At 39.9% G+C, this 24,435-nt stretch overlaps 1 protein-coding gene across 4 annotated transcripts in view; it reads left to right on the top strand.

Moving 5' to 3' along the window:
• Positions 1-24,435, top strand: part of wdfy3 (WD repeat and FYVE domain containing 3) — a 115,239-nt gene that overhangs the window by 45,995 nt on the left and 44,809 nt on the right. For 3 of the 4 annotated variants that reach the window (XM_041999992.1, XM_041999993.1, XM_041999991.1), the window contains exons 12-19: positions 3,093-3,364; positions 4,234-4,431; positions 7,109-7,192; positions 9,585-9,774; positions 10,021-10,235; positions 10,950-11,062; positions 14,765-15,002; positions 22,517-22,617. In XM_041999992.1, coding sequence (XP_041855926.1) covers positions 3,093-3,364; positions 4,234-4,431; positions 7,109-7,192; positions 9,585-9,774; positions 10,021-10,235; positions 10,950-11,062; positions 14,765-15,002; positions 22,517-22,617 — 1,411 coding nt within the window. The remainder of the gene's footprint in view (positions 1-3,092; positions 3,365-4,233; positions 4,432-7,108; positions 7,193-9,584; positions 9,775-10,020; positions 10,236-10,949; positions 11,063-14,764; positions 15,003-22,516; positions 22,618-24,435) is intronic. The other variant, XM_041999994.1, reaches the window with a different exon arrangement.

Raw genomic sequence — 24,435 nt, 5'->3', positions numbered from 1 at the left:
CAGTGGAGTGAGATGATGTTGGCACCGGTGAAACCAGTCAGTAATCAGTGAGAGCGTAGAGAGAAGGAAAGTCTGTGATTTAAAATAAATCAATATGCATTTGAAGCCTTTCACACAGTCAGAGTTATTGTACATAAAAGCGTGCACACATGAGATGAGAGGGCAGCTCCTTTTCTCAGGCATAATTGCATTTTCAGATTCCCTCCTTCGGATGAAGTAATTCTCATGCCTTCTTAAGGATTCCGGGGGATTAACTTGTCAGCATTTTACTTCTATTTCTCTAATCAGGGATTTTAATTATCAGCATAAAAGAGACTGGAAAAAAGAAAACTCACATCCATGCTAATTTGATAAAGATTATTTTCGTCCTCATGCTTTTTAAGGGTTTGTGTATTGTTAAGGAACTTATTCGTGCCTCTACCACTTTTTACAAGAACTTACAGCCCAAACCTGGTAGTTTGCATTTCACCCTCAAGGCCTCCACATGGCTTGTAAAGTTAACACTGCCAACCCCTTATTAGCACATAGCTGCAGCCCCGCGGTAACTTCCCAGCAAATTCAGGAAGAGGATGTGTTCAACATCCTGTGGCTGCTTGAAGCAAACTTTCTGCTGAGTCTGGCAGTGTCCTGATGAACCAGGAAACAGCTGTTTCAGAATATCACAGTTTTTCTTCTCTGTTTGAATCACTGCTCATCCTCAGCGGGGACATTAATACGGATCCCTTCCATCACTTTCAATTTGCTAGTGACGAATAGTTTTTCAGGGAGAAACATGAGCTTTGAAGACCACTTAACCATCACTTGTGGTGACTTTACTGTGTTCATCTGACACTTTGGTTTGGGCTGAAATATCACTAAATATTAAAATAACTATTCCAAAGACTGGATTGAAATTATTCAAATGGCATTTCCTGCCAGTTCCCTCCACATTGTTTTCATTACAGTTACTGATGTGAATCCTGGCTTTGTATAATAAGAAAAAAATACATTAACAGATAGTTGTGGTACAAAAAATTATGACAAACACAAATAGAGAAACACAGGCTCATATCCAAATGGGAAATACCTACTAATCCCAGATTATTGGTTACTAATTTGCTATTTTTAATCAACAGGCTTGTAATAATGAAGAGACTAAAGCCAGGTTAACAAATATTACCAAAAATTTTTTAGTTGTATGATTCATGATGTTAAAACTAACAAAAAATGGGACATTTGATTTCCTTTTGTTCCACATCAGTGGCAAGAAATCAACTTCAAAAGGTACGTCACTGTTTCCCTGGAAACATTTCCTGTTGCCATAAATTGAAGTAATTTAATGCAAATTGTCGTTAAACCCCAGACATGAGCTGCTGTCTTACACAGGCAGGTGGAGACAGATTATGAAGTTAAATTAAATTAAATATACTTTATTAATCCCCTGCAGGGAAATTATAATGTTTAGTATTTATTTATTTTTTAAGAAGTAATTAAACTTTTAAGCCCGACAAAGAAAAAAGTAGAAGAAAAGTTAAATTTTTTCATTTGGCCCTTTAACAAAATGTAAAAAACACATTAGCAAAAATATTTTTTGTGTATTTCTCGTTTATTACTGTGTAATAGGTCAAAGTTATTTTAGTGCATTATTGTAATATTATTGTATCCACCAGGGGGCAGAAGACAAGTAACAGATTATGTACAACAGGGTTTTGAGCCAGGATTTTACCATAAAGTGATGCAAACGGTCTCAGAAACTGTATGAATCAAATGATACAATTAGCATTAAAGGGTTAATTGCCAGTCCTTTTTTTTCTGGGGGTCATCTTTCTGTTTTTTTGCAGTTACTTGCAGAAGCCTCTGTCTGAACACACGGATGTTTCCTCGTCGTGTTGTGTAGAGGGTGTGAAGAATTGTCCATTATGTTCAACAGCTTGATTCTTGAAAGATAAATTGGACGAAAACTGAATGCTAACAGTTTGATGCTCCAAGTTCTCTTTACGACCTCTTTCCTTTAGTGTTTAACTAACTTTGCTGTCTCGATCTGTTTGTACAGTCTTAAAAGCAGCATATTGACACATTAGAGTTCAGGTTATGTTCCTGCAGCCATGTCTCTGTTAAACACATAAAACTGCATTCACTGCCTTCCTTCTTTGTCCTTGTTAGCACCTTGAGCTTGTCCATTTTTTTTAGTGACCTCACATTTCCAACCAGAGCTGTTTGAAGAAAACGAGTTTCCTCCTCTTTTCTCTCTGCCTTGCTCCCGTCCTGCATCCTCTGTGTTTCTTTTTCAACTTGAGTGGAATTTTTGTGCTATTTCACTTATTCATTTGGTTTTGGAGAGTTTATCTAAATGAGCTGTTTAGCAGCTTGTCTGTTCCCATGGATACTCAGATCCTGATGTACAAGGAGAAACCAGCCCACAAACCAGTGTGAAAACATATCTTAAAATCATAGTGGATTGTCTAAAAAGTGATCTGTATTTTAAAAATTGAAACTGTATGATCTAATTTTCTACAACTGCTGCCTCCTAGTGGCACATTGTAAAATAAGATGTATTATAGGGTTGATTACTCTGATTATTGTTTTCTTTTCTAGTTTATGTTTAAAACCTTAACCACCATTCAGTTGCAATACTAACAAATGATTTCGTATTTTCTAGCTTAAAGTTTTTAGTTAATCAGTTTTATTATTTTCTGACAGCATGCTGCATCCTTCAGAAGCCCCATCTGTGTGAACACTTTGTCCTTTTCAGCTGCTGATCAGAAATGTTTCATACTCCAGTCATCCAGCGTTTTTTTAAGCTGTTTTTTCTCCAGGCTCATGTCTCAGTTTCAGTTTATATTACATGCAGATGCGAACCATAAAAATACAGTCAGCGCACTGAAGTGAAGAAACCCAGAGGGGCCGTGAAAATGTCGCAGTGAAAGAAGAATGAGAGGAAAATGAATTGCTTTACACAGTTATGACTGAATGGGGTGACAAAAAAATAAATACATGGGGAAATAAGACCTGGGAGAGAGAAGTTGGAGGAAAAAGTAAAAAAGAGAGTAAAAGGAATAAATAATGGGCTAACTGATGCAAATGAAAAGCTCTATAACGTCTTTTCTCTTCAGGCCTTGTTAGCGGTGTTGCGTGAGAGTCACCGCACTCGGACGGTGTTCCGCAAGGTGGGCGGCTTCGTCTACGTCACCTCCCTGCTGGTGGCCATGGAGCGCTCGCTGTGCCAGTCCCCGCAGCATGGCTGGGAACGTGTCAACCAGAACCAGGTTTTTGAGCTGCTGCACACGGTTTTCAGCACGCTCACCGCCGCCATGCGCTACGAGCCGGCCAACTCGCACTTCTTCCGCACGGAGATCCAGTACGAGAAGCTGGCTGATGCTGTCAGGTAAGCCTCACCTGTGTGAAAGAAAAAATGCTGTTTTTGTTTCCTCTCTGGTTGGATATTTAAAGTGGCTGTGAATCATTAATGATTAACATTTTCCCTCCAAACCTTTTCCATGCAGTTGTACTCGTGAGGATTTGTTTAATGGTACAGAGCTGAGTTTTTAAATCAACTCTTTGTATTTAGTTTCTCACCAAGTGTGTTATGTGTATCCTTAAAGGCCAAATTAATATGGTTTTTGCACCCCCCACCAATACAACATAATTAGCATCTGACCTTTGTTTGTCTGCTTGTTTTCTTTGGTGAGCTTGTTTCACTAAAATCCTTTAAGGTAAATCTTGGTAACACCTTCAGGCAGATAAAGGATACGTTGTTTTAATGAGGAGCAAAAATAAGAACAACAACAGCAGTATCTGTCCTCACTAGGACATGCAGACCACTTTAAATCTGATTAAAACAACCTGAAGTTTATGGCTTTGGGTTTCAGGACTTCAGCCTTAACTTCCTCTGGTGCTTTCAGTCCCGTTTTATGGTTCCAGTCTTCCAAAGTTCAGTAGTGGGGCTTCAAAGTGAGTTAAAATCTGTTAGCACAAAGATAATGTGATGAAAATGTGATCTCGTAATTAAACAAAGGACCATTTTTGGGGGGGGGTCGTTCTTACTCTCAGATGTAAGTCGCTTTGGAGAAAAGCGTCTGCTAACTGACTGTAGAATAGAATAGAATAGAATATTTTACAACAATGATGAACATGGGGCAAAGCATCAAGCTGTGGTGGTCAGATATATTGTGTGGTTTTAAATTAAGAGTGTGTTTTCTTTAAATGTTATTTGAATAATTGATTCATTAAGCAGCAACCCCTCCCATCCTCCAGGTTGCTGGGTTGTTTCTCAGACATTAAGAAGCTGGGTCCCACCAGCGTGTTCCCCTCCAACGCTCAGCCTTTCCAGAGGCTGCTGGAGGACGAGGCTGCCCCCGGAGGCTGTGCAGGGGACAGCGTCTGCCCCACGCTGAAGCACTGCAGCAAGCTCTTCATCTACCTGTACAAGATGGCCACCGACTCTTTTGACAGGTCAGTGAACTACAGAAACTCTTTAGCTCCACCCTTGGTGTGAAGTGCGAGTCTTTAAAGGAAGAATGGATGATGTATAAGCAGATCTGTGCCTAGTGTGGATTAATCCTAACCCTTTACAGGCAGATATTGTGTCCAGGGGTTTGGTGATGTTTACCAGTCTACAAGTTATTCATTGACAGCATGCAGCTAAAAAAGCACCCAGCCTGTTGTAAATTCATGAGTTTGTGTCAGTGAATTAAAAAGAAAGCAGTGGAGCTTTTTAGTCTTAGTTCAGCAGATGTCACATGTTCTCAGCAGATTGTTTTTTATTAATGAACTTAACTTATTTTTCATTTTGTCATGAGGGATGGCCGCGGCTCTACTTTTAATCTTAAGAAAAAGATGCTTTCAACATTTGAGTTTCAGGGTCCAATTTATTTAGTCTCTGAGGGGAATTGTAACTTCAAAAACAACAACAAGAATAAAAAAATGACCTAAAAACATTCAACTTAAGCCAACGGAGGGGGTCATATCTTAAATCTGTTATTCAGGTCTGTAACAACTGCTTGTAGAAAGATACTAGATAAGTTGATAATGTGATTGATAGTTATATGAGCCAGTTAGTACATTCTCTACTAGTTTAAAATAAATGAGTTAAAACTAAGTAAATACAACCTCAGATGCAGAAGATGAGACATATTACACTGTTTATCTTAAAAACTGAGCCAGACAACATAAATAAGTAAGCAATTACTTCACCAGTGTTGGCATCGCTGGTGGATGAATGTGGAAATGAATGTTCGGTGGTGGTCAGAGAGGCTGTAGGCGCGGATTGGCAGCCATGTTTCCGTCAGTCTGCCCCAGAGCAGCTGTGGCTACACATGTAGCTTAGCATCACCAGGTATGAGGGAGGAGTAAATGAATAATGGACACAATGTAAATTTTTTTGTAATTTATAATGTAATTTTTTTTAATAAATAAAACAGTTGAATAGAAAAACTACATTAATCCTTAGTAATTCCTTATAAATTAAGAGGGTAACAGGAGCTGCTAATTTAAATACACTTGATTGATCAGTGTTAGCTCCTTTTATAATTCAGTTAGCAATGATCATTGAGAAGCAACTATTGTTTTCCATCAATTTGGGAAGGCTTATAAAGTCATTTCCATTATTCTACAGAGAGAAAGATGAAAACAGTCTTCTCAGGAGTGGACATCCCAAAAACCTGACCTCTAAATCAGACCATAAAGTCCTCAGAGAAACTACAAAAAAACCCCAAGAGCTACATCTCAGACTCACCTGGCCTCAGTTAGCTTGTTAAAGGTCCCATATTATACATTTTTTCAACAATTTCATATTGGTGTCAGAGTTCCAACAACATTGTTTTCAAAGTATATTACCCCAAATTCAGCCTTGGTCCTTAATTTCAGCCATTCCAAAAGTGGCTCAGTTGAGCTCTACTGAGAACGGTCTGTTTCTGTGTCTAAACCTTTAAATGTTCATGAGTGGTGCCTGTCCACACCCACTCCACGCCTCTCTTTGGGAGAGGGTCCAGCTTTCGCTGGCAAGTGCTCGGTGATTTTAGAGGGCAGGCTCAGCTGGCCGGGGAGGCGGGTCAACGGCAGTATCCACTACCACAGGAGTGGTTATTTCCCTCCATGAGGTCACAAAGGGAAATATCTCACTCACCCATTAGAGCACAGACATTTGCTAAAAAGTGGAGCAACGAAGTAAAAAGACATGACAGAATTTTCTCATTTATGGGCCTTATATGTGAGTGTTAGAAAACCTTTTAGAAAGTGAATTTTGCATAAAATGGGACCTTTAAATGTTAATTCATGACTGTGCAATTAGAGAAAAAAGGTTGCCAGGTTAAAGATGAAAGTTTAGGCTGGAACATTGTCGTTTGGACACACTCATACCAGCTGTCAAGCATGGTGGTGGAGGTATGATGATCTGGGCTTGTTCTGCAGCCACAGGTTCGACAGGCACTGAGTGGACCATAAACTACTCTGGATTCTGTCTCCTCTGTCTGAGGTTGTATTTACATCATTTTAAGACCTTCTGCGGACCAGGATTGTTTTTTTGTTTGTTTGTTTGTTTTTTAAAGATTATGTCCAGCTACATTAAAGTACTTTAAATTGTAAAGTGAAAAGGACATCTCTGGTTCTAGATCAGTCTGATGAATCTCTGTTATAGCAAAAAGGGTGAAGTGGTGTTTATCCCACCTTACAGTCCTGTTCAAGCAATCTCTTTGTCCAGCTTCACATGGCTGATCTGTGGCAGCTGAAAACTCTGAGTTTTAAAAATGTTCTGAGAATTAGTGACCTTTTGCATTCATTCATCAACCTGAAACTCTGCAGGAAAGCTAGAATCATATGAAGAAATCAACTTAGACACAAACACTTCAGCCCCTCCATACACCTCCCTCTGTCATTATGACCACACAGCAGGTCCAAGATCAAGATCATGTGCAGGTCTGGCTGGTGATGTGCATGCACCACAACCCTGCAGCTCTGATCCAGTTTTCTCTATCAGCTTTCCACTAACAGCTTCCTTCCTTCTTTTCTCTTCTTCCTCTTAACATATGATGCCGTCTGGCTCATCATCCTCGGCCTGGCCTGTCTGCACGGCTGCACGTGTGTTTGTGTGTGATGGATGTTTGCGTGTGCATGCGTGTGTGCTGCCACGCAGTCGTGCGGAGCAGGTGCCACCCTGCCTGACTCACGAGACCTCGCTGCCCTCCCCATGGGGCACGCCGGCGCTCGCCAGGAAGAGGTAGCTACAGCGCTCTGCCACCTTCCTCATCCTCATCTTTTCCTTTCCATCGTCTTTGCTTTCAGTTGATTCACCATGACCACTGATGTTACAAAGTTGTTAGTTATTTCAGTTTGCTGAATAATTTTTTGGATTTTTTTTTATTATTTATTTAGCTAGTTTAAAAAACATTTAAAAAGATAATGTCATGATTTACTCTTGGCAGATAGTCAAAACATTACCTACAGTTCCTGCCATGTGATTGGCTGATTAGATATTTGTGTTAAGGAATTGAACAGGTGTATCTAATAAGGTGGATGGTGAGTGTGTTTCCACTTTAAAACCAAGCAAACAGAAAAATAAAAAACCTGCTGCTGCTCGATAAAATGACTGCTGAGACAACAGAGGTGTTCAGAGGTGAAAGAAATTTGTTTTTTTTAACTTGACTTTACAAACACACAACCCTGATATTTGTTTTTGTCCTGAAATCTCAGGTTTATTGGATGTCAGAAAATCTCATCTTCAGAATTATTGTTTGTTCAGGCTGAAAATGACTCTTTAATGTGGGAGTTTCAAACGTAGCCGCTGGCAGCTCGTTTAGCTTTCTGCTTATTAGTCATTCGCCACCTCGACAGCTCAGTTCTGAAGCTTTTTTACTCTGAATTTTTAACCAAGGTTGAACTTGCAAAAACAAACATGTTGCAAGTAAATTTATCTTCTCAGGCTGCGGATGATTTACTCTTTTATTATTATTATTATTATTATTATTATTATTATTATTATTATTATTATTATTATTATTTATTATTATTATTATTATTATCTGTTTTTGAGAAGCAGAACAGATGATGTCTGGGGTTCTCCTCATAAACTCCTACAGCATATATAACATACACATAAGTAGAAAAGGAGTTCATATTCTAACATGCTGCAACACACATGACTCAAATCAGTGGGTAATTAGCAGACTTGTACAGAGCTTGATGTCAAGCTCTGTACAAGTCTGAGTCAGGTGTGTTGCAGCAGGTAAACCTGCTGGACTCTAGTACTCGGGGACCAGGATTGAAGACCCCTGATCTAAAACATACAGATTGGTGGGTCCTGAGGATCAGAACTGAGAAACACTCCTCTAATGTAATCAGCTTTCAATGGAGGCTCATAATATCCATTATTTTGTTAAGGAAGTAGTGATAGACTTGTAGGTAGGCTGCAGATGATTATTAAAATCCAGCAGCTCCAGCACTTTCTGCTGACTCCAGCCTTCTCTCCAGCATCTCTCAGGAGGAGGGGGGATTTGCTGCTCTGTAATTTGCATCACAGCAACACTCTGACTTGACTAATTGGCCGACTTCAGGCCCCAGCAGATCTCCTTCCTTGTGCCGTGTGCAGAAGAGGTGGATGAGAGCTCAGTGCTTTGAAGGAAACAGTACTGCGAGGACTGCTGACTCATGCTGAACAAAGTTCCGGTCAAAGTGTTAAATGCAATTTTTTAATCATCTCAGTGATGATATTATTTTAACACCACATAGAGGAGTCTTTGTGATTGTTGGTATGAATACTTTCCCTTTTTTAATGAGCTGGTTATAGAGAAAACAACACAGGAGTTGGACCTCAATTTAATCATTGTTGAATAATAACTGGAGCTTATGTATGACATAAACAGATGTGGTAACTTAACCAGGAGTGTCCAGCTCTGATCCTCGAGGGCTGCAGTTCTCCATGTTTTAGATGTTTCCCTTCTCCAACACACCTGATTCAAATTGATGTCTCCCCTTATCAGCTTGTCATCAAGTTCCACCGAAGCATGTTGACCCATTGATATGATTCAAGTTTGCTACAGCAACAAACATCGAGGACCTGCAGGATAGCGGCCCTTGAGGACCAACCTGGACACCCCTGGGCTACATCATGACAAACATTTTATTCTTTTGTATAATTTGAGCAAGTGGGAGCATGTATATAATAAAAAGCAGTGGCCCCCAAATGCAGCCTCTGGGAACTCCACGGGTTATTTTTGTTTGCTCAGATTTATAGTTACCATTGACACAAAATAGTTCCCTGTCTTTTAAATAAGATTTAAACCAGTTAAGCACAGTTCCAGCAACCATCTCTACTGAAATAAAGTAGTACCCGGACTGAGACGTTGCTGTTATCTGTGATCAAGCGGATGCCATCTAAGACCTTCACTGGAGCAGTTTCAGTGCTGTTTTATGACCGAAACCCTGACTGGTAGATATCAAAAAGCTATTAAAAAGCATCCTTTTCTTTAGCTTAACTAAGAAAGGGAGAGTTTGATATCAGCCTGTGGCTGCTCATGAAAGAAGTTCTTTTTCAAGAGTGGCTTGATGACAGCTGTTTTTAGTATCTGAGGATGAAATCAGTTTCTTTCTTTTCCTTCCCTGTGTTCTTCCAGACATGGCTACTATGGTACATCGGGACCTCCTGCCCCAGTCAAAGCAACGACTGAGCTGAAACTCCACTTAGCTAACCCCTCCAACCCTGCTTCCTTCTTGTCCTCGTCTGACATGGTGGTCATCCACCCGGGGGCCGTCTTGGCCATGCTAGAGCTGCTGCCCTCCGTCTCATCGGACAGCCAGCCCGAGGTGAGGAAACACAGCAAGGAAATGTATTTCCCATCCAGGAGGTTAGGTGAAGAGTGAAGAGTCTTTTTTCTTTTCTGCCAGGTTTTGTATTTCAGAAGTCAACCAGCCAGTTTCAGTCAGCTGCTTACGTATGTCTAACTTATAGGTGAAAAGTGATCTGGTTTCCCAGTATGTGATTTTCAGTGCTGAATTGAATATGTTATGGAAAAAAAAGCCACAGTTGGTGATGCATTTCCCCCCTTCCAGCATGCCCTGGACCTGCAGCTGGCTGTGGCCAACATCTTCCAGCTCTTGGTGAACAGTGAGAGGAACCAGCAGGTGTTGTGTGAAGCCTGCCTCCACCAGCGGCTGTTGCAGCGCTGCAGCCAGGCCCTGGGGGATGAAGACCACCCGCTCCACCCACCGCTGCAGAGGATGTTCGAGAGGCTGGCATCGCAGGCTCTGCAGCCGATGGCACTCAGGTACTGGACCTGGTTTGATACGTTTCTGATCAAAGTCATTCTGCAGAATAAGTTGGCTTAAAGGTTTGAACAGAAACAAATCATATTCATTCATCCTGATGGATTAGGGTCGTAACATGGCTCGAGTTTTTCAGTCTTCTCCGATAAGTTTCTTTGACACATACATGGTTGCTTGTTTTCATATGTAAATTTGCAGTCTCTCCACCCTAAATAACGTTGTGGGGGGGCATCCTACCGTCTCACATCAGTCTCCCAAATATTTTTTCTTCTGCTTTGTTTTTTCTCTGTATTTTCTCTGCCGCTGTAGCCGTCAGCAAAGCTCTTTCTGTCTACTTTTGTCTGCTTTCAGCCGGCAGTGTCAGCGCACTGACAGCTGACACAAACCATCACTGAGACACTTTCAAGTCACTCAGATGCCAGTCAACCGAGTGACTGACTCAAAGCTACTGTTAACCACAGATGCTGAGGTGTGGGAGTCAGAGCCTGTGGCTTTACAGACTGGATTTGGATTTTTAGGGCAATTATGTGGATATACAACAACTAAAGCTGTTATAAATCAGATACATCATGTTGATTAGTGTCTTCTTGCATTAGTTCATCATAAAAGATTTCTATTTTTTTCAGATAAACCTGCTAATGGGTTGCATCGAAGTTGAATTTTTCTTCTTTGTTGGTATTTTAGCTTTTTACATTCTGCTAATTTTTCTCTCTCAGGGAATTCTTGCGTCTTGGAAACCCTCTGAACTGCGGCGCCTGGGACAAGAAACTACTGAAGCAGTACCGCGTCCACAAACCCAGCTCTCTCGGCTACGACGCAGAGATGAGAAGTAAGACGACAGCAGCTCTTATCAAAGTTTTTATCTTGAGTAGTTTCCGGTCTGTTAAATTCTCTGTTGGGTGTTTTTATCAGGGGCTTTTTCTTTTCTTTTAAAAATGGCAGCAGATTGGAGGAGATGGTCTCACATCTTCCATTTGAAGATGAATCCGTGCAAGCGTCATTAGAACTGAGAATCAGATATTTCAACACAATGGAATTAAAAGGGGGAATTTATTTAAATTTATTTTTTTTGGTTAACAAAAGACTGAAGATGACTACACGTAATGATAATAAAAAAACAAAGATGCTTCACAAAAACAACAAAAAGCAAAAATAAAAAATAATACTAAAGGTTAAAGTTCTTATTATAGAGTTTTGAGTAGTTTAAAGGAGCCCAGAGGCTGGAAATTGTTCACCATTACATTCAGTACAGTACACACATGTGACATAATATAGGTGTGAAAATTGTAGATGATGCATAATTTGACCAAGAGCCAGAGGAGAGATCTGGACATATTGAAGCGCGAGCTGAGCAGTATGCCTTTGATTATCAATTAATCTGCCACTGTAATCGATTGATTAATCGGAAAAGCTTTTCCATTTCCTTTGAAGGTCTTGTGACTGAAATGCAACCGAACATGCAAACATTGTCTCCGCATTTTCAGAATCATATTGGTTTCCAGCAAGTTGATCGGCAGCCAGCTCCGTGCGTACGCAGCAGAAGAGGCGCATTCACTCTGTCACAGCATGTTGCAGTCTCTGAGCAAAACAGGGAAAGTCCTGCAGGATCCAGTGAGGTCTTAATAGGTTTAATTGTTTGACCTCTTCTGTTTAATTTGCATTAAAAACCTAAATGGTGTTTAGATTTGCAGGTAATCAACAGTGGTTTGTACTTGGAGCCGTATCTTTTAATAACAGAAAACGACATTTAACATTTCAGAAGCATAAAGGAAATTTCACATTTCTGTCAGTTTTATCCAGTTTTCAACGTGTGAAGGGAAACAGCTCTACCAGCTGCTTGAATAACTGAGATCGGCTGTTTATTTGATAATTGCGACGGCGTAGTTGGTGTTTTATCAGTTTTTTAATCTAGATAATATACAACACCAATATCACAGATTATAATGGTCATTGATTTTAATAAAACTGGTCACTTTTTGTCAGTAATAAGAATTTTTAGGGTAATATTTCATGTCATATCTCAAAAATGATAAAAGAGTGTAGGCATTGACGTATGTTGTAGTTTAAATACATGCTGAGTGAGACATCTCTTGTTATGAACCGAGCAGATAAAGACTTTCTCCTCAGCAGTTACGAAACCTTCATGTTCGAGCGCTTCCCACCTGTCAAAGAAACAAGCTTCCTGCTGGGAAGACTTCAGCAAAGGTCATCAGTCCTCGCAGTTTTTCTTCATTCTCATTCTCTGTGACCTTACTGGGACGAGTCTTCTGCTGAATAAGCTGTGATTTTCATACAAGGTCCCTCCGTTGCCCTGTAATTGCCAGAAAAAATTGCTGGTCCTGTTTGTTAGAAAGGAAACGCCTCTGTGAGCTTTGACAATGGTTGAAGTTACTGGAAAGTCAGTAGAACAGCCTGGATTTTCCCATCTGGCATTAGCCTGTCTCAATATTCTCTCTCATAAAATTGAAGTAAAAACAAACATTATCACATTTATTATTGTACAATATGAGAAACCTTCAAATATTAAAAAAAAGAGGAGATGGACCACTTAATGGCCAGGATGGATGAGTTAACCAAAGATCTGCATGCTGATGTAAATCTAATGAAAATGGTTTGTTTTCTATTAGCAGCTGGTGAGGTTTGTAATTTTCTGGGCTCCTCAGCACGTCTTAATTGCTTATTGTCTCTTCCCAGCTGATAATGGATGTTAAGTCCCTTCTAATTACTGCTCTATACGAGCAGCCAGGGTTTCAGTGCATATTGCCGTCTTTCTCTGTGAGAACACTTCGGTTTATTAGCTGCCGCTGGTGTGTGCTGTAATTCTTCCCTTCATCTCATTTGTCTTCATCACATCTGCTGATGCTTAACAAATAAAGGAGTCGTGTTTTCAGTAGAAGGTAAAATATTGAGCAGGAGTTTCTGCTGGTAGCTTTCTGGGAGAATAAACGTCCAGGCTTGATTTAGAGCCATTTACTTCACTCTGTGTTGTTACCCAGACAGCATTTATTTATTCATGTTGGGTCTGACCAGTGAGAAAATGGATGCTGTTATGGTTAATTAAATCACGGTTGATGGTTGGGAGTTTCATAACGAAATAAGACGGTTAACAGGAAGTATATAAATGTTGGTTTTGCTGCAAACACAAATGTGTAAATACTGCTGCCAATTTGATTCTCTTTGTATGAATAAAATAAAAGAGTTTTTCTGCCATGAGGCAAAACTCATGGAGCTAACAACCCTTGTGACTGATGTTCACTCACACTCACTCAAGTTCTGCACAATAAACCAGGTTTATTAAAACTGGGAAACATCTAAAACCTACAGGACATTGGCCCTTGAGGACCAGAACTGTTCATCATTGTCTTAGGTTGTTGAAAATCACTCTCTTTGTAAATTTAAAGGATGCATTTAAAGCTGTTCCCAATGTGCAGGTAAACACACAAAAATGTCCATAAAAGTGCATAAGAGTGAAGGGCAGGCAGAGACAAGGAAAAATAATGTTTAATGTGCACCGATGGGGTTGACAAGACCACTAATGGATTTAAATCCTGTCTTGATTGTTACTTGTTGTTCAGCGTTTGTGGAAACTTTGTGTACTGTGTGGCCAGCTGATCTGTTGCATCCATGACGTGGGAGAGTGCAGCTCATGGATGGCTATGATATTCCCGCCATGTCTCCCACTTCCTGCTGAACAGTAAATAAGTCATTTGTGTGGACTGGGATAAGGAAAGGCCACGTTTGGTGTATAAACAGAGTGGAAGCACTAACTAAGGGCACGGTTTCCAGATCATTAAATGTAGATTAATGTATTTTAAAGTAATAAAATACTTGGTAAATTATTAATAGTTAGTTAAAAATGGTCAAACACCCTTTCTGTACTTTTATTATTGTGTTTAAAAGCAGCACTACTGAGGTTTGGCAGATTAGCGCCCCCTAATGACGGCTAATCCAGCATCAGTCTTGCATCTTGTCTCTTCTCTGAGATCTCGCCAGCCAATAAAAGTCAGTCTGATGTCGACTCTTGATTTTTTTTCTCACTACCCCCGATAATGTCCCCTCCGGTTTCTTTGGTGAATCGGCCAGTATGTTGATATCCAGTTGCTGGCGTGTGATGCACTGCCATAAAGCGAAATGCTGCAGTAAAGTGATGCTCTTGGATGGATAAAAAGGTTTCTCAGCCTCGGGATGTAACAACAACTACAGGAATGTATAAAACAAATGCCAATGTACCTTCAAATTAAGTTGAAAGGAGTGTTAAAGTTGGAAAATTATGCACTTAAATTTACTGAGCTTCACATCAGAAGACAAGTTGTTTGTGGTGAATTTTCCACGTGTAGAAGCTCACCGCTTTACTGTTTTACTTTATAGAATGACACACTGGCATCCAGGTTTTCCTAATTTTTCACAACCTACTGGCCAAGTTACTAATAATTAGTTTTATCTGAATTTCTTGTCTTTAAATTGATGGATTACCGCCTCAGCTCTGTGTTTTGCACCTCCTGAACTGAACTTGTCCTCCTTGACTTCACAGACAGCATGACAATGTCCATGGAGGGCTTCGGCCCGGACAGCGTCTTCACCACGCCGGCTGAGGATAACGGACAGTACCGAATCAGCCGCAGCCTCGTGCGCTCCGCCGAGGGCAGCACCGTTCCCCTCACCCGAGTCAAGTGCCTGGTGTCTATGACAACGCCGCACGACATACGTCTCTACGGATCGGCCGTCACACCTGCGTTTGTGGAGTTTGACACCTCGTTGGAGGGTTTCGGGTTAGTCACCTGATGTTTCTTTACATTACAAATGTAAACTGTATTTCACAGGAGTAGAAGTGTATATACTAAAACAGAAGTGTGTATATATATCTATCTATATATATATATGTAGATAGATAGATAGATAGATAGATAGATAGTTACTTACTAATTTACTTACTTACTTACTTACTTACTTACTTACTTCTACTACTACCATAGTAGAAGTATATCCAGACTGCACGTTGTGGGCTTCGATAGTGTCAGAAACCCTGAGTCTTACCCTGAATTTTAGTATTATACTGTTATTATTCTCACTGTTGGTGGAACATTTCACCACAATGTAATGCATGAATTTAACCATAAAAACACGTGTATGGTCAGAACATTTACTGAAGCATCATTTGATTACTTAGCTCCAACATTTTCTCATTTACACACTCAGTAACATTTGCATTCATTTGCAGGGGTTTCTCTTTCATGGAAGCCCATTTCTGCCACTTGTAAATTAAAAATATTAAGAAAGTATCTCATCATTGTAAGATTTAAATGAATAATTATGGAATTAAAAGTCATAATTATGAGATTTTAAAAGCCATGGTTATGAGATATAATGTCATTCCTATGAGATAAAAAGTCCTAATAATGATCTTAATTATGAGCTAAAAATCATTTTGACATATAAAATCATTAGCTAATAGGTCATTATCATGAGATAAAAGTCATAATTATGAAATTAAAATTATTATTATACGACATAAAATCTAATAATATAATATAATATATTCTAATCTGTATATAATTGAAAAAAATCATTGTGAGTCATAATTAAGACCTAAAAAGTCATTATTAATTTCATATCATATTTAGTTTAAATCTCATAAAGACTTTTTTATCTTATAATGACTTTATCTCAAAATAATAACTTTTTATCTCAACTAAACTCAGAATTATGACATACTTTGTGGGGCTGGGAAAGCGGTGGGAATCGGCTTTCATGCAGTTTACAGTAAGAATCTAAGTTCAGTGTTCATTCTTTTCAGCCTTCAACAAAACAAAAACACCTGCTGCTTTTTGAAACAAGGTTGATGAAGCATTGATTCACCTACACAGCTGCTGGGCTCTAAAGTAAAACAGTGAAGTAACTAGATCATTTCCTCACCGCTCCAATAAACTTCTATCTGTTTTAATATGTTTTAGCTCATTTTGGCCACCTGGAATTAACATCACTCATTACTAAAATGTGAATTTCAGTAATTAAACAGATGGTTTTAGAAATCTGTATTTCACTGACTGTTTGTTGTATGATGTTCCACTTTACACTCACAGGTCATTTTATTAGGTACACATGCACAGCTGTTTGTTAACACGAATATCTAATCAGCCAGTCACACAGAACATCACAATGAGCAAGAAAGAGGATTTAAGAGACTTTAAACATGGCATTGTTATTATTATTATTATTGTGGATCCCCATTAGCTACAGCTTATTGCTGCTGCTATTATTTATGTGGTCCAAGCCAATAATCCCACCAATAATGTAAAATATCCAAAATCAAATTTTCTCATTTTTTCTCAACAAAGTGGAACTGAAGACCGATAGAGTCAAATTTATACCAGCACAAGATATAAACTCAACAACCGGTTTATTTAGGTCCAGAAACTGCTGATTTACTGGGATGGAAAGGCAACAGAAAGTCAAATCAGCACTGGTTCCAACCAAGATCTGCAGAACAGCATCTCTGAACATACAACACGTCCAGGCTTGAAGCAGATGGGCTACAGCAGCAGAAGACACACCGGGTGCCTCCTTTCAGCTAAGAACAGGAAACTGAGGCTACAATTCCCACACACTCACCAACACTGGACAATAGAAGATGGAGAAACGTTGCTGGTCTAAAGAGTCTCCATTTCAGCTCCACATTCAGATGCTAGACTCAGAATCTGGTGGAAACATGAAAACATGGATCCATCCTGCCTTGGATCAACGCTTCAGGCTACTGGTGGTGTAATGGTGGGGGGATATTTTCTTGGCCCAGTTGGGTCCCTTAGTACCAACGTGTCCTGGTTTAACCAGCACAGCCTACCTGAGTATTGTTGCTGACCATGTCCATCCCTTTATGACCACAGTGGAGCATCTTCTGATGCTACTTCCAGCAGGATAATGCTCCATGTCACAAAGCTCAGATCATCTCCACCTGCTTTCTAGAACATGACGATGAGTTCACTGGACTCCAACGTCCTCCACAGTCACCAGATCTCAGTCCAGTAGAGCAGCTTTGGGATGTGGTGGAACGAGAGATTCTCATCATGGATGCAGCAGCTGTGTGATGCTGTCATGTCAATATGGAGAAAACCTCTGAGGAACGTTTCCAACACCTTTTTGAATCTATAACACAAAGAATTATGGCAGTTCTGGAGGAAAACAGGGATCCAACGTGTTATTTGCAAGGTGGACATGAAAAAGGAGCTGATGAGTAAAACTGGTCTAGCACAACATTTCAGAAGTTTGCTGTTAAATTAAGTTTGAAATAGTCATGAAAGAAAAATAACTTCTCCTCACTCTGACATCCTAAACACACAGCGGTGGTAAAAACCGAATTAAACTTTAAATCTGACACCACCCTTTCCTTAGCGTCTGTCTCTGAATGTAGCTTCTAAAGTTACTGCAGATATGCTGTAATTTCATTTAGACCTGGTAAAGTTACAGATAACTACATCATCATTTTAAACATATGAAACTTGATTTCAGCTTTCTTAAAATGATGATGTAGGCTGTTTTTTCTCAAGAGGAACAACTTTGATGAGTTAGGATTAGTCAGAATGAATTCATGTAGAAGTGAAGGTTAAACCTTATGGCAGCAGTCGTGTCCCTGTTCACGAAACTTGTTAAATATGAACTGAATTATTGATAAATGCAGGACATATTTAAATCTTGTTATTAATTTGCCTTTTAATTAGTATATTTCATTTATCTATTAACATATATTGTGCTTTTTAAGATTATTGTTGTGACATCAACTAATTTCCACATTAATGTTTAATAGTGTGTACTCTCCCTATTTTAATAAATGAGTAAATAATTAGCGGAAGAGAATGGATGGATGGATGGAGTAAATAATTAGTAGAATTATTAAAATAAGAGTTAGTTTATTTGATGACCTCCATCAGACCTCCAGTCCATATTTTGTAAAAGCAGTTGGAGTTTCAGATGGTGCTCCTTCCTCTGTAATCTAGTTTCTGTAAACTTTTTTGCAGGTCAGTTTCCCCCCCAGTGACAAACACCTCAGGGTGCCACGTTATTTCACCTGCAATGAAACAGGTTGCGTTTCTTTTTGCGTCTTTGCAGCACCTGCAGCTGTCTCAGCAGGAGATGATGATTTGCCTCCAGTTGTGGAGCTGCGCATACAAATAGGCTTATTTTCTGCTTTTCATGTCATGCGTCCCCCCCTGCTCCTCTGCTGCTGGCAGAGTCCACTGCACCCTGTGGTTTGTGTTGTTTTGGTGATTTATTTCAAGATGTACCCTTTCCTGTAGATCTGCCTTCCTCAGCTAATGGACATTACCCAGTTTTAGACAGTAGTACAAAGTTTAACGCCCTAGAAAAAACCTACATGTAGATCTTATTTCAAGAGCCTGCTGGAGAGCTCAGTTGGTAGAGCATCAGTTTCCCATACAGGAGACCAGAGTTCATGTCCCCCAGGGGATGAATAATAACACCTTCCAGTTGAGTCCTTAGACCCTTAACGCTACTGCCTAACCACTGTAAGTCGCTTTAAAAAAAAACGACAGTAATGTAAGATGATTCTGTTAGTGAAAACCAAAAGTGTCCTTATCGTCTCTGAAAGCCAACCTTTGTGAGCCATTTTCCCACAACTTCATGCACTTTCCTGAGATCTTAATGAAATGTTTCACACACTGGTCAAAATACCACAGAAAGCCAGAACTGTTACCTTCTTCTTTTTTCAACACTTCATTGATTTTTAGTCATTTGAATAAACAATAAACGCTACAAACATTTTCAGTAACAAAACATCCTTCTTAATAAACATACTCTGCAAAGAATTAACAAACAAATAAATTTATTCATTTGCAAAAGAAAAAAAAACAGGATAGATTAAAAATCCAATAAGTAATGGATTAGTTTGCACAAATATAAAATAATTAGAGTTGGGACAGATTCAACCTAATGTCTGCATCAGGCTCCAGTTCATGGATAATATATCAGACTTCCTGAATTCCCAGATCCACCTCATCGATCCACAGAGGGACTTTTCGTGGTCCTGTGTTTACAAATTATTAGTGTTACGCAGCGTCATCGTGCCCCTGCGCCTACAAGTCTGGTGGGGAACGAGCTGCCTTTGCTAATTTAGCATGTCACTATTTGGATATATTTTATTCTGGATTAATTCCAGCAGACAAGATGAAAACTGAAGGGATCATACCACAGAACAGCTGCTCCAATTCATCATTCTGGCCTATCAGTCTGCCTCCATCTGCCCCCATGTGGCAGTGGAAAGCTAAAACAGGTGCTGTCAAGAATCACTTTGCAGAGGTATGTTCCAGCCCAAAATCCACCCCTGTTCTCTGCAAGGTTGGCCCACTTTCTGTCCTACTGTCCCACAGCTTTGACCCTCCATGTAAACCTAAATTTGATCATGAATAACTCAGAGTAACACGTAAAGATGATCATACATTACCTCAGTGAGAGCTCACATCAGCACACACAGCAAGCCAAGCTTAGACTACCACACACCAAAAGATCCCTTACTTTCCACCATACTGTCAAACACTTCCATTTCCCTGTTCTCTCGGATGGGTCAGTCTTCACATACTCATCGTCATATTAACTGGCCCAGGCTGCAAAAACACTTCTATAGAAAGAAATAGTGTACGTTTTGAAGGATCAGAAGTTAATTGTCAGGTTTTACATTTATCAGAAGATTCTCTAATAGCTCTAAAAGGGTTGTCAAGTCAGGCACACTGGAGCAGATCAAAAACAGCAAATTTATCACTTCTGCAAATCATCCAGATCAAGTCGCCTGCTTTTGGAAACCCCTCAGTGATCACACTTCCTGATCCATTTCTTTTCTTTGCTGCTTGGTTCGTCGCTGTTGCAGCCTTAAAATAGATTGTGGAGGTTCTCCTGAAAAGATGGAAAAAGCAGCAGCTCCGGCAGCGAAGCAGTGGCCCACTTTCTCCCATCTGTCAACATGAAATATTGATGCTGCTGCTGCTGCTGCTGCTATTAGGAGTCACACACACATGCTCCCACATACACACATAAAATACCTCACACTGTCATGCTTACACACAGCACGACTCATGAAAGCACACTCACCCTGCCAGCGTCTCAGAAGGGGGCGAGGAAGACGCTGTCGGTGTAAAAAGATGGGGGTGTAGCGAAGTTTGGGTTTCTTTTTGTATATTTCATCAGAGTGATGAGTTAGGATGGAGGAAGGACGTGTGGAGTTGCTTTGCAGCTGGTTGGTGGACAGAAGGTCAGAGTGGTGTCAGTCCTTAGGAAGCATTCTGGTGAATGATGAGCCTCAGGGATGCTGTACCGGGAACAATCCTGATCTCCCGCCCTTCTATGTAGGTGGAAAAACAAAAAGGGGACATTTTAAAAAACATACAAAAACAATCAGGTCACTTTTAGCCTCCGACAGTACAGACAACACAGCTCTAATAAAAACTTTTTTTAAGATGTTTGTGAACACAAACCTGTTATGTTATCAGGTTCACCTCGCTAGTCGCGGGTTTGATCCCTTTTTCTTCAGAACTGCCTTAATTCTTAGTGTCATAGATTCAACGAAGTGTTGGAAACATTTTGCTCCGTATTGACATGACAGCATCACACAGTTGCTGCAGATCCATGATGAGATAAATGTTGTTACCCTGAAGAAAATTTCTATTGGGCTGTAAAGTCATGAGGCAACTGCATTACATTTGCTAGGGCACAAATTAAAACGCACATGATAATAAACCAGTAACATAGCAATAAGGCAAATGTACGTATTACACATCCCGACATGGCAATGTTATTAGTTAAGAAATTATTTAATGAATAAATAAAATAATTAAAAACTCTGCTCTTCTGGAGTCCAGTGAACTCATTAACTAGTTTCTTGACCATAACAGAGATGATCTGAGCTTTGTGACATGGTGCATTATCCTGCTGGAAGTAGCATCAGAAGATGCTCCACTGTGGTCATAAAGGGATGGACATGGTCAGCAACAATACTCAGGTAGGCTGTGCTGGTTAAACCAGGTCATGTTGGTACTAAGGGGACCAAAGTGGGCCAAGAAAATACCTCCATGGATCCATGTTTTCATTAAGTTTCCACCAAATTCTGAGCCTAGCATCTGAATGTGGAGCTGAAATGGAGACTCATCAGACCAGCAACGTTTCTCCATCTTCTGTTGTCCAGTGTTGGTGAGTGTGTGTGAACTGTAGCCTCAGTTTCCTGTTCTTAGCTGACAGGAGGCACCCGGTGTGTCTTCTGCTGCTGTAGCCCATCTGCTTCAAGGCTGGACGTGTTGTGTGTTCAGAGATGTTGTTCTGCAGACCTTGGTTGGAACCAGTGCTGATTTGACTTCCTGTTGTCTTTCTATCATCTCCAACCAGTCTGCCCATTCTCCTCTGACCTCTGACATTAACAAGACATCCTGATCCAGACAACTGCTGCTTGCTGGATATTTTCTCTTCTTCAGACCATCTCTGGAAACCCTAGAGATGGTTGTGTGTGGGAATCCTAGTAAACCGGTTGTTGAGTTTATATCTGGTATAAATTTGACTCTATCGCTCTTCAGTTCCACTTTGTTGTGCTTCATTCTTTAACTAATTGCAGCACCTTCAAACATTTAAAGATAAATCAAAAAGTGGCATCCTTAAATGCTCAAGTTCATTTCTGGTGTCTTCAGTGCTGCTTCGGGATGATTAGAGAATAGAAATGGCAGCTTGTCTGAGGAGCAGTGAATTAGCCTCACAAGTAGAATTCTTTGTCATTTTGTTGAATCTTTGCCCGTCTTTGTTCCCTAGAAAATTCCCTTAACAACTAGACGACAGCAAACACGCAGTAGACTTTGTTTTCTTTGCTTGTCCTCGTTTTCTTTGGAATTAATTGGGATATTATCAGCTTTAACCTGAGCTCAAGAGCAAAGAGATGCAACGAGTATGAGCTCATTTCTTTATAAAAAAAAAAAAAAGAGCCTGAAAATGTGCTTTCATCCCACTTTCACTCTCACCTCATACATTATTAATCTTTGGGTATTAAGTGGTTGAAATTTGCATGTTACAAGGCTTCTGTGTCTCAAAGCAGCTAAAAAACCCCGGCTGTTGTTTGTGGGTTCGGATGAGTTTTCCTCAAAGTTTATCTGAGGGATGGAGCTGCTGCAGAGCAGCTGTAACAGCAAACATGCTGTAAATCTCTTTTTACAGAGACAGCGTATGTTAGCTGACATGTTTTGTTTCTGTCACAGCTGTTTCCTGAGTTGGCAGCCATTAATCTTTCCTCTGCTGTCCTGTGTAGGTGCCTGTTTCTACCCAGCCTGGCGCCCCACAACGCCCCCACCAACAACACCAACACCTCCGGAGTCAGCGATGGAGCAGTGCTGAGCGGGATGGGAACAGGTAAAAATGCCTCTTTGTGTTGGGTCATTTTTCTGTTTTATTCTGTTTGAGAATTAAATAAATGTGAGAGCCATTATCCGCATAAAAACATCTAAAGCTTTCTCTAAGAAAGAAACTGGGCAAACATGGGAGAGTTCTAAGATGAAAACAGACCATAAAAACCACAAATGCCTGTTTGCCTAAAAACATCCTAATGATCTACAAGACCTTTAGGAAAATATTCTGTGGACTGATGAGACAAAAGTGGGACTTTTTAGAAGGCGTGCGTCCCGTTAATCGGGTTGTTATGATGTTAAAATTTCAAACTCGATACCGATACTAAGGATGGTGCTCCATACTCGATATTATTTATGATACTACAGAGGGGGAAATAAAACACTTGTTTAAAAAGAACATGAGAAAATAACACAACCCAGACAATACAGTTAAAAATATAATCATAAATATATTGCAAAATAAATGCAACATTATGCAACTTTATTTCTTTATATGAATTTATTCTGTTTGATTTATTACTTGCTTTTATTCACTCATATGTATGACTTTATTTATTCATTATCCATCTTTATTAATCTATTGATATTCATTTATTTCATATTTAATTGTACTTTATTTTGTGCCAGTCTTTTTCTTTTTTCTTTTTTTTCATGGTTTTTTCAACCATGTATTTAGTTTTTTGTTTTTTTTTAACTCTATATTAATTTTGGTGTACTGGGGGTTACACAGGGTGGGGTGTCCTGGGGCCCTTTGCTGCATGTCATTGCTCTCTCTTTGACCCCCTTTCCTGTCCAGCTACTGTCAAATCAAGGCCACTAAGGCACAAATCAAAGCCTTTATAAACCAAACTAAAAGCCGGGTACACCCTGCAGTGCGGCTAAATTCAAACGATCCCGTAAGGAAGAGTGGGATGAAACTCCTCCGCAGCGACGTGAAAGACTCTTAGTTACTGCAAACACTTGATTACAGTTGTTACAGCCAGTTGTGGTGCAACCAGTTATTAGGTTGAGGAACTAATTATTCACATAGGCCCAGGTGTGTGTGGATCGTTTCTCCCTACACACAGTATTTTTGTAATTATGCGACATGTTCTCCTGCTTCACACGCACTCATCTTCATCTTTGAACACGCTGACATTCAAACCTCTTGCCGTTTTTTTGTCTCTTATTCTCCGTTTTCTTTATTTATTCATGCAAAAGAGAAACTAAAAACTCTTTTCAGCCAAATGAAGCGATGATTTCTACTTTCATATCTGAGGCTGAAAAAGCCGAAGCTGTCATTGAGAATTTAATTCAGAATGATGGAGTTTCTGTTTGTTGTAAAACACATTACCCATCCATGTGAAAGAATAGTTGTTTTTTCTGACGGCAGATATAAAATTAACCTGTGACGTGATGGTTGAATTTTCAGAGTGAAGGCTCATTTAATATTTATGAAACACAGCGAGGCTCCTCTCCTCATCCACTCGTACATAACTATCACTCCTCCATCTGTTTACCTGTTTATCCTCTCTGCACTTCACCCCCGCTGCTCCCCTCCTGTCTTCTCCAGCCAGTCTCCCAGCTCTATTTATAGATCATGCTCTTTTCCTCCCTTCTTCTTTCCTGTCACTCATATTTTCCTTTTCATTGCTTATATCAGTGTCCAATCCCTTTTCTTCTTGCCCTGAATCTGTCCTGTTTCTCAGTCCATCCCTCCCTCATTCCCCTGATCCCCTCTCCTCTTTCACTCCTATCCAACCCATCTGTGGATGACTTCATCATCATGAAAATATTATTCTGCCCTGGAGCTCGGAGCTCTTTTACCAACAGCCGACAGATA

Source organism: Melanotaenia boesemani, chromosome 11 (genome assembly GCF_017639745.1).
Source record: "Melanotaenia boesemani isolate fMelBoe1 chromosome 11, fMelBoe1.pri, whole genome shotgun sequence".
Classification (NCBI taxonomy): Eukaryota; Metazoa; Chordata; class Actinopteri; order Atheriniformes; family Melanotaeniidae; genus Melanotaenia; species Melanotaenia boesemani.
The sequence above is the reverse complement of the archived record's forward strand: the minus strand, read 5'-3'. Positions and strand labels throughout refer to the sequence as shown.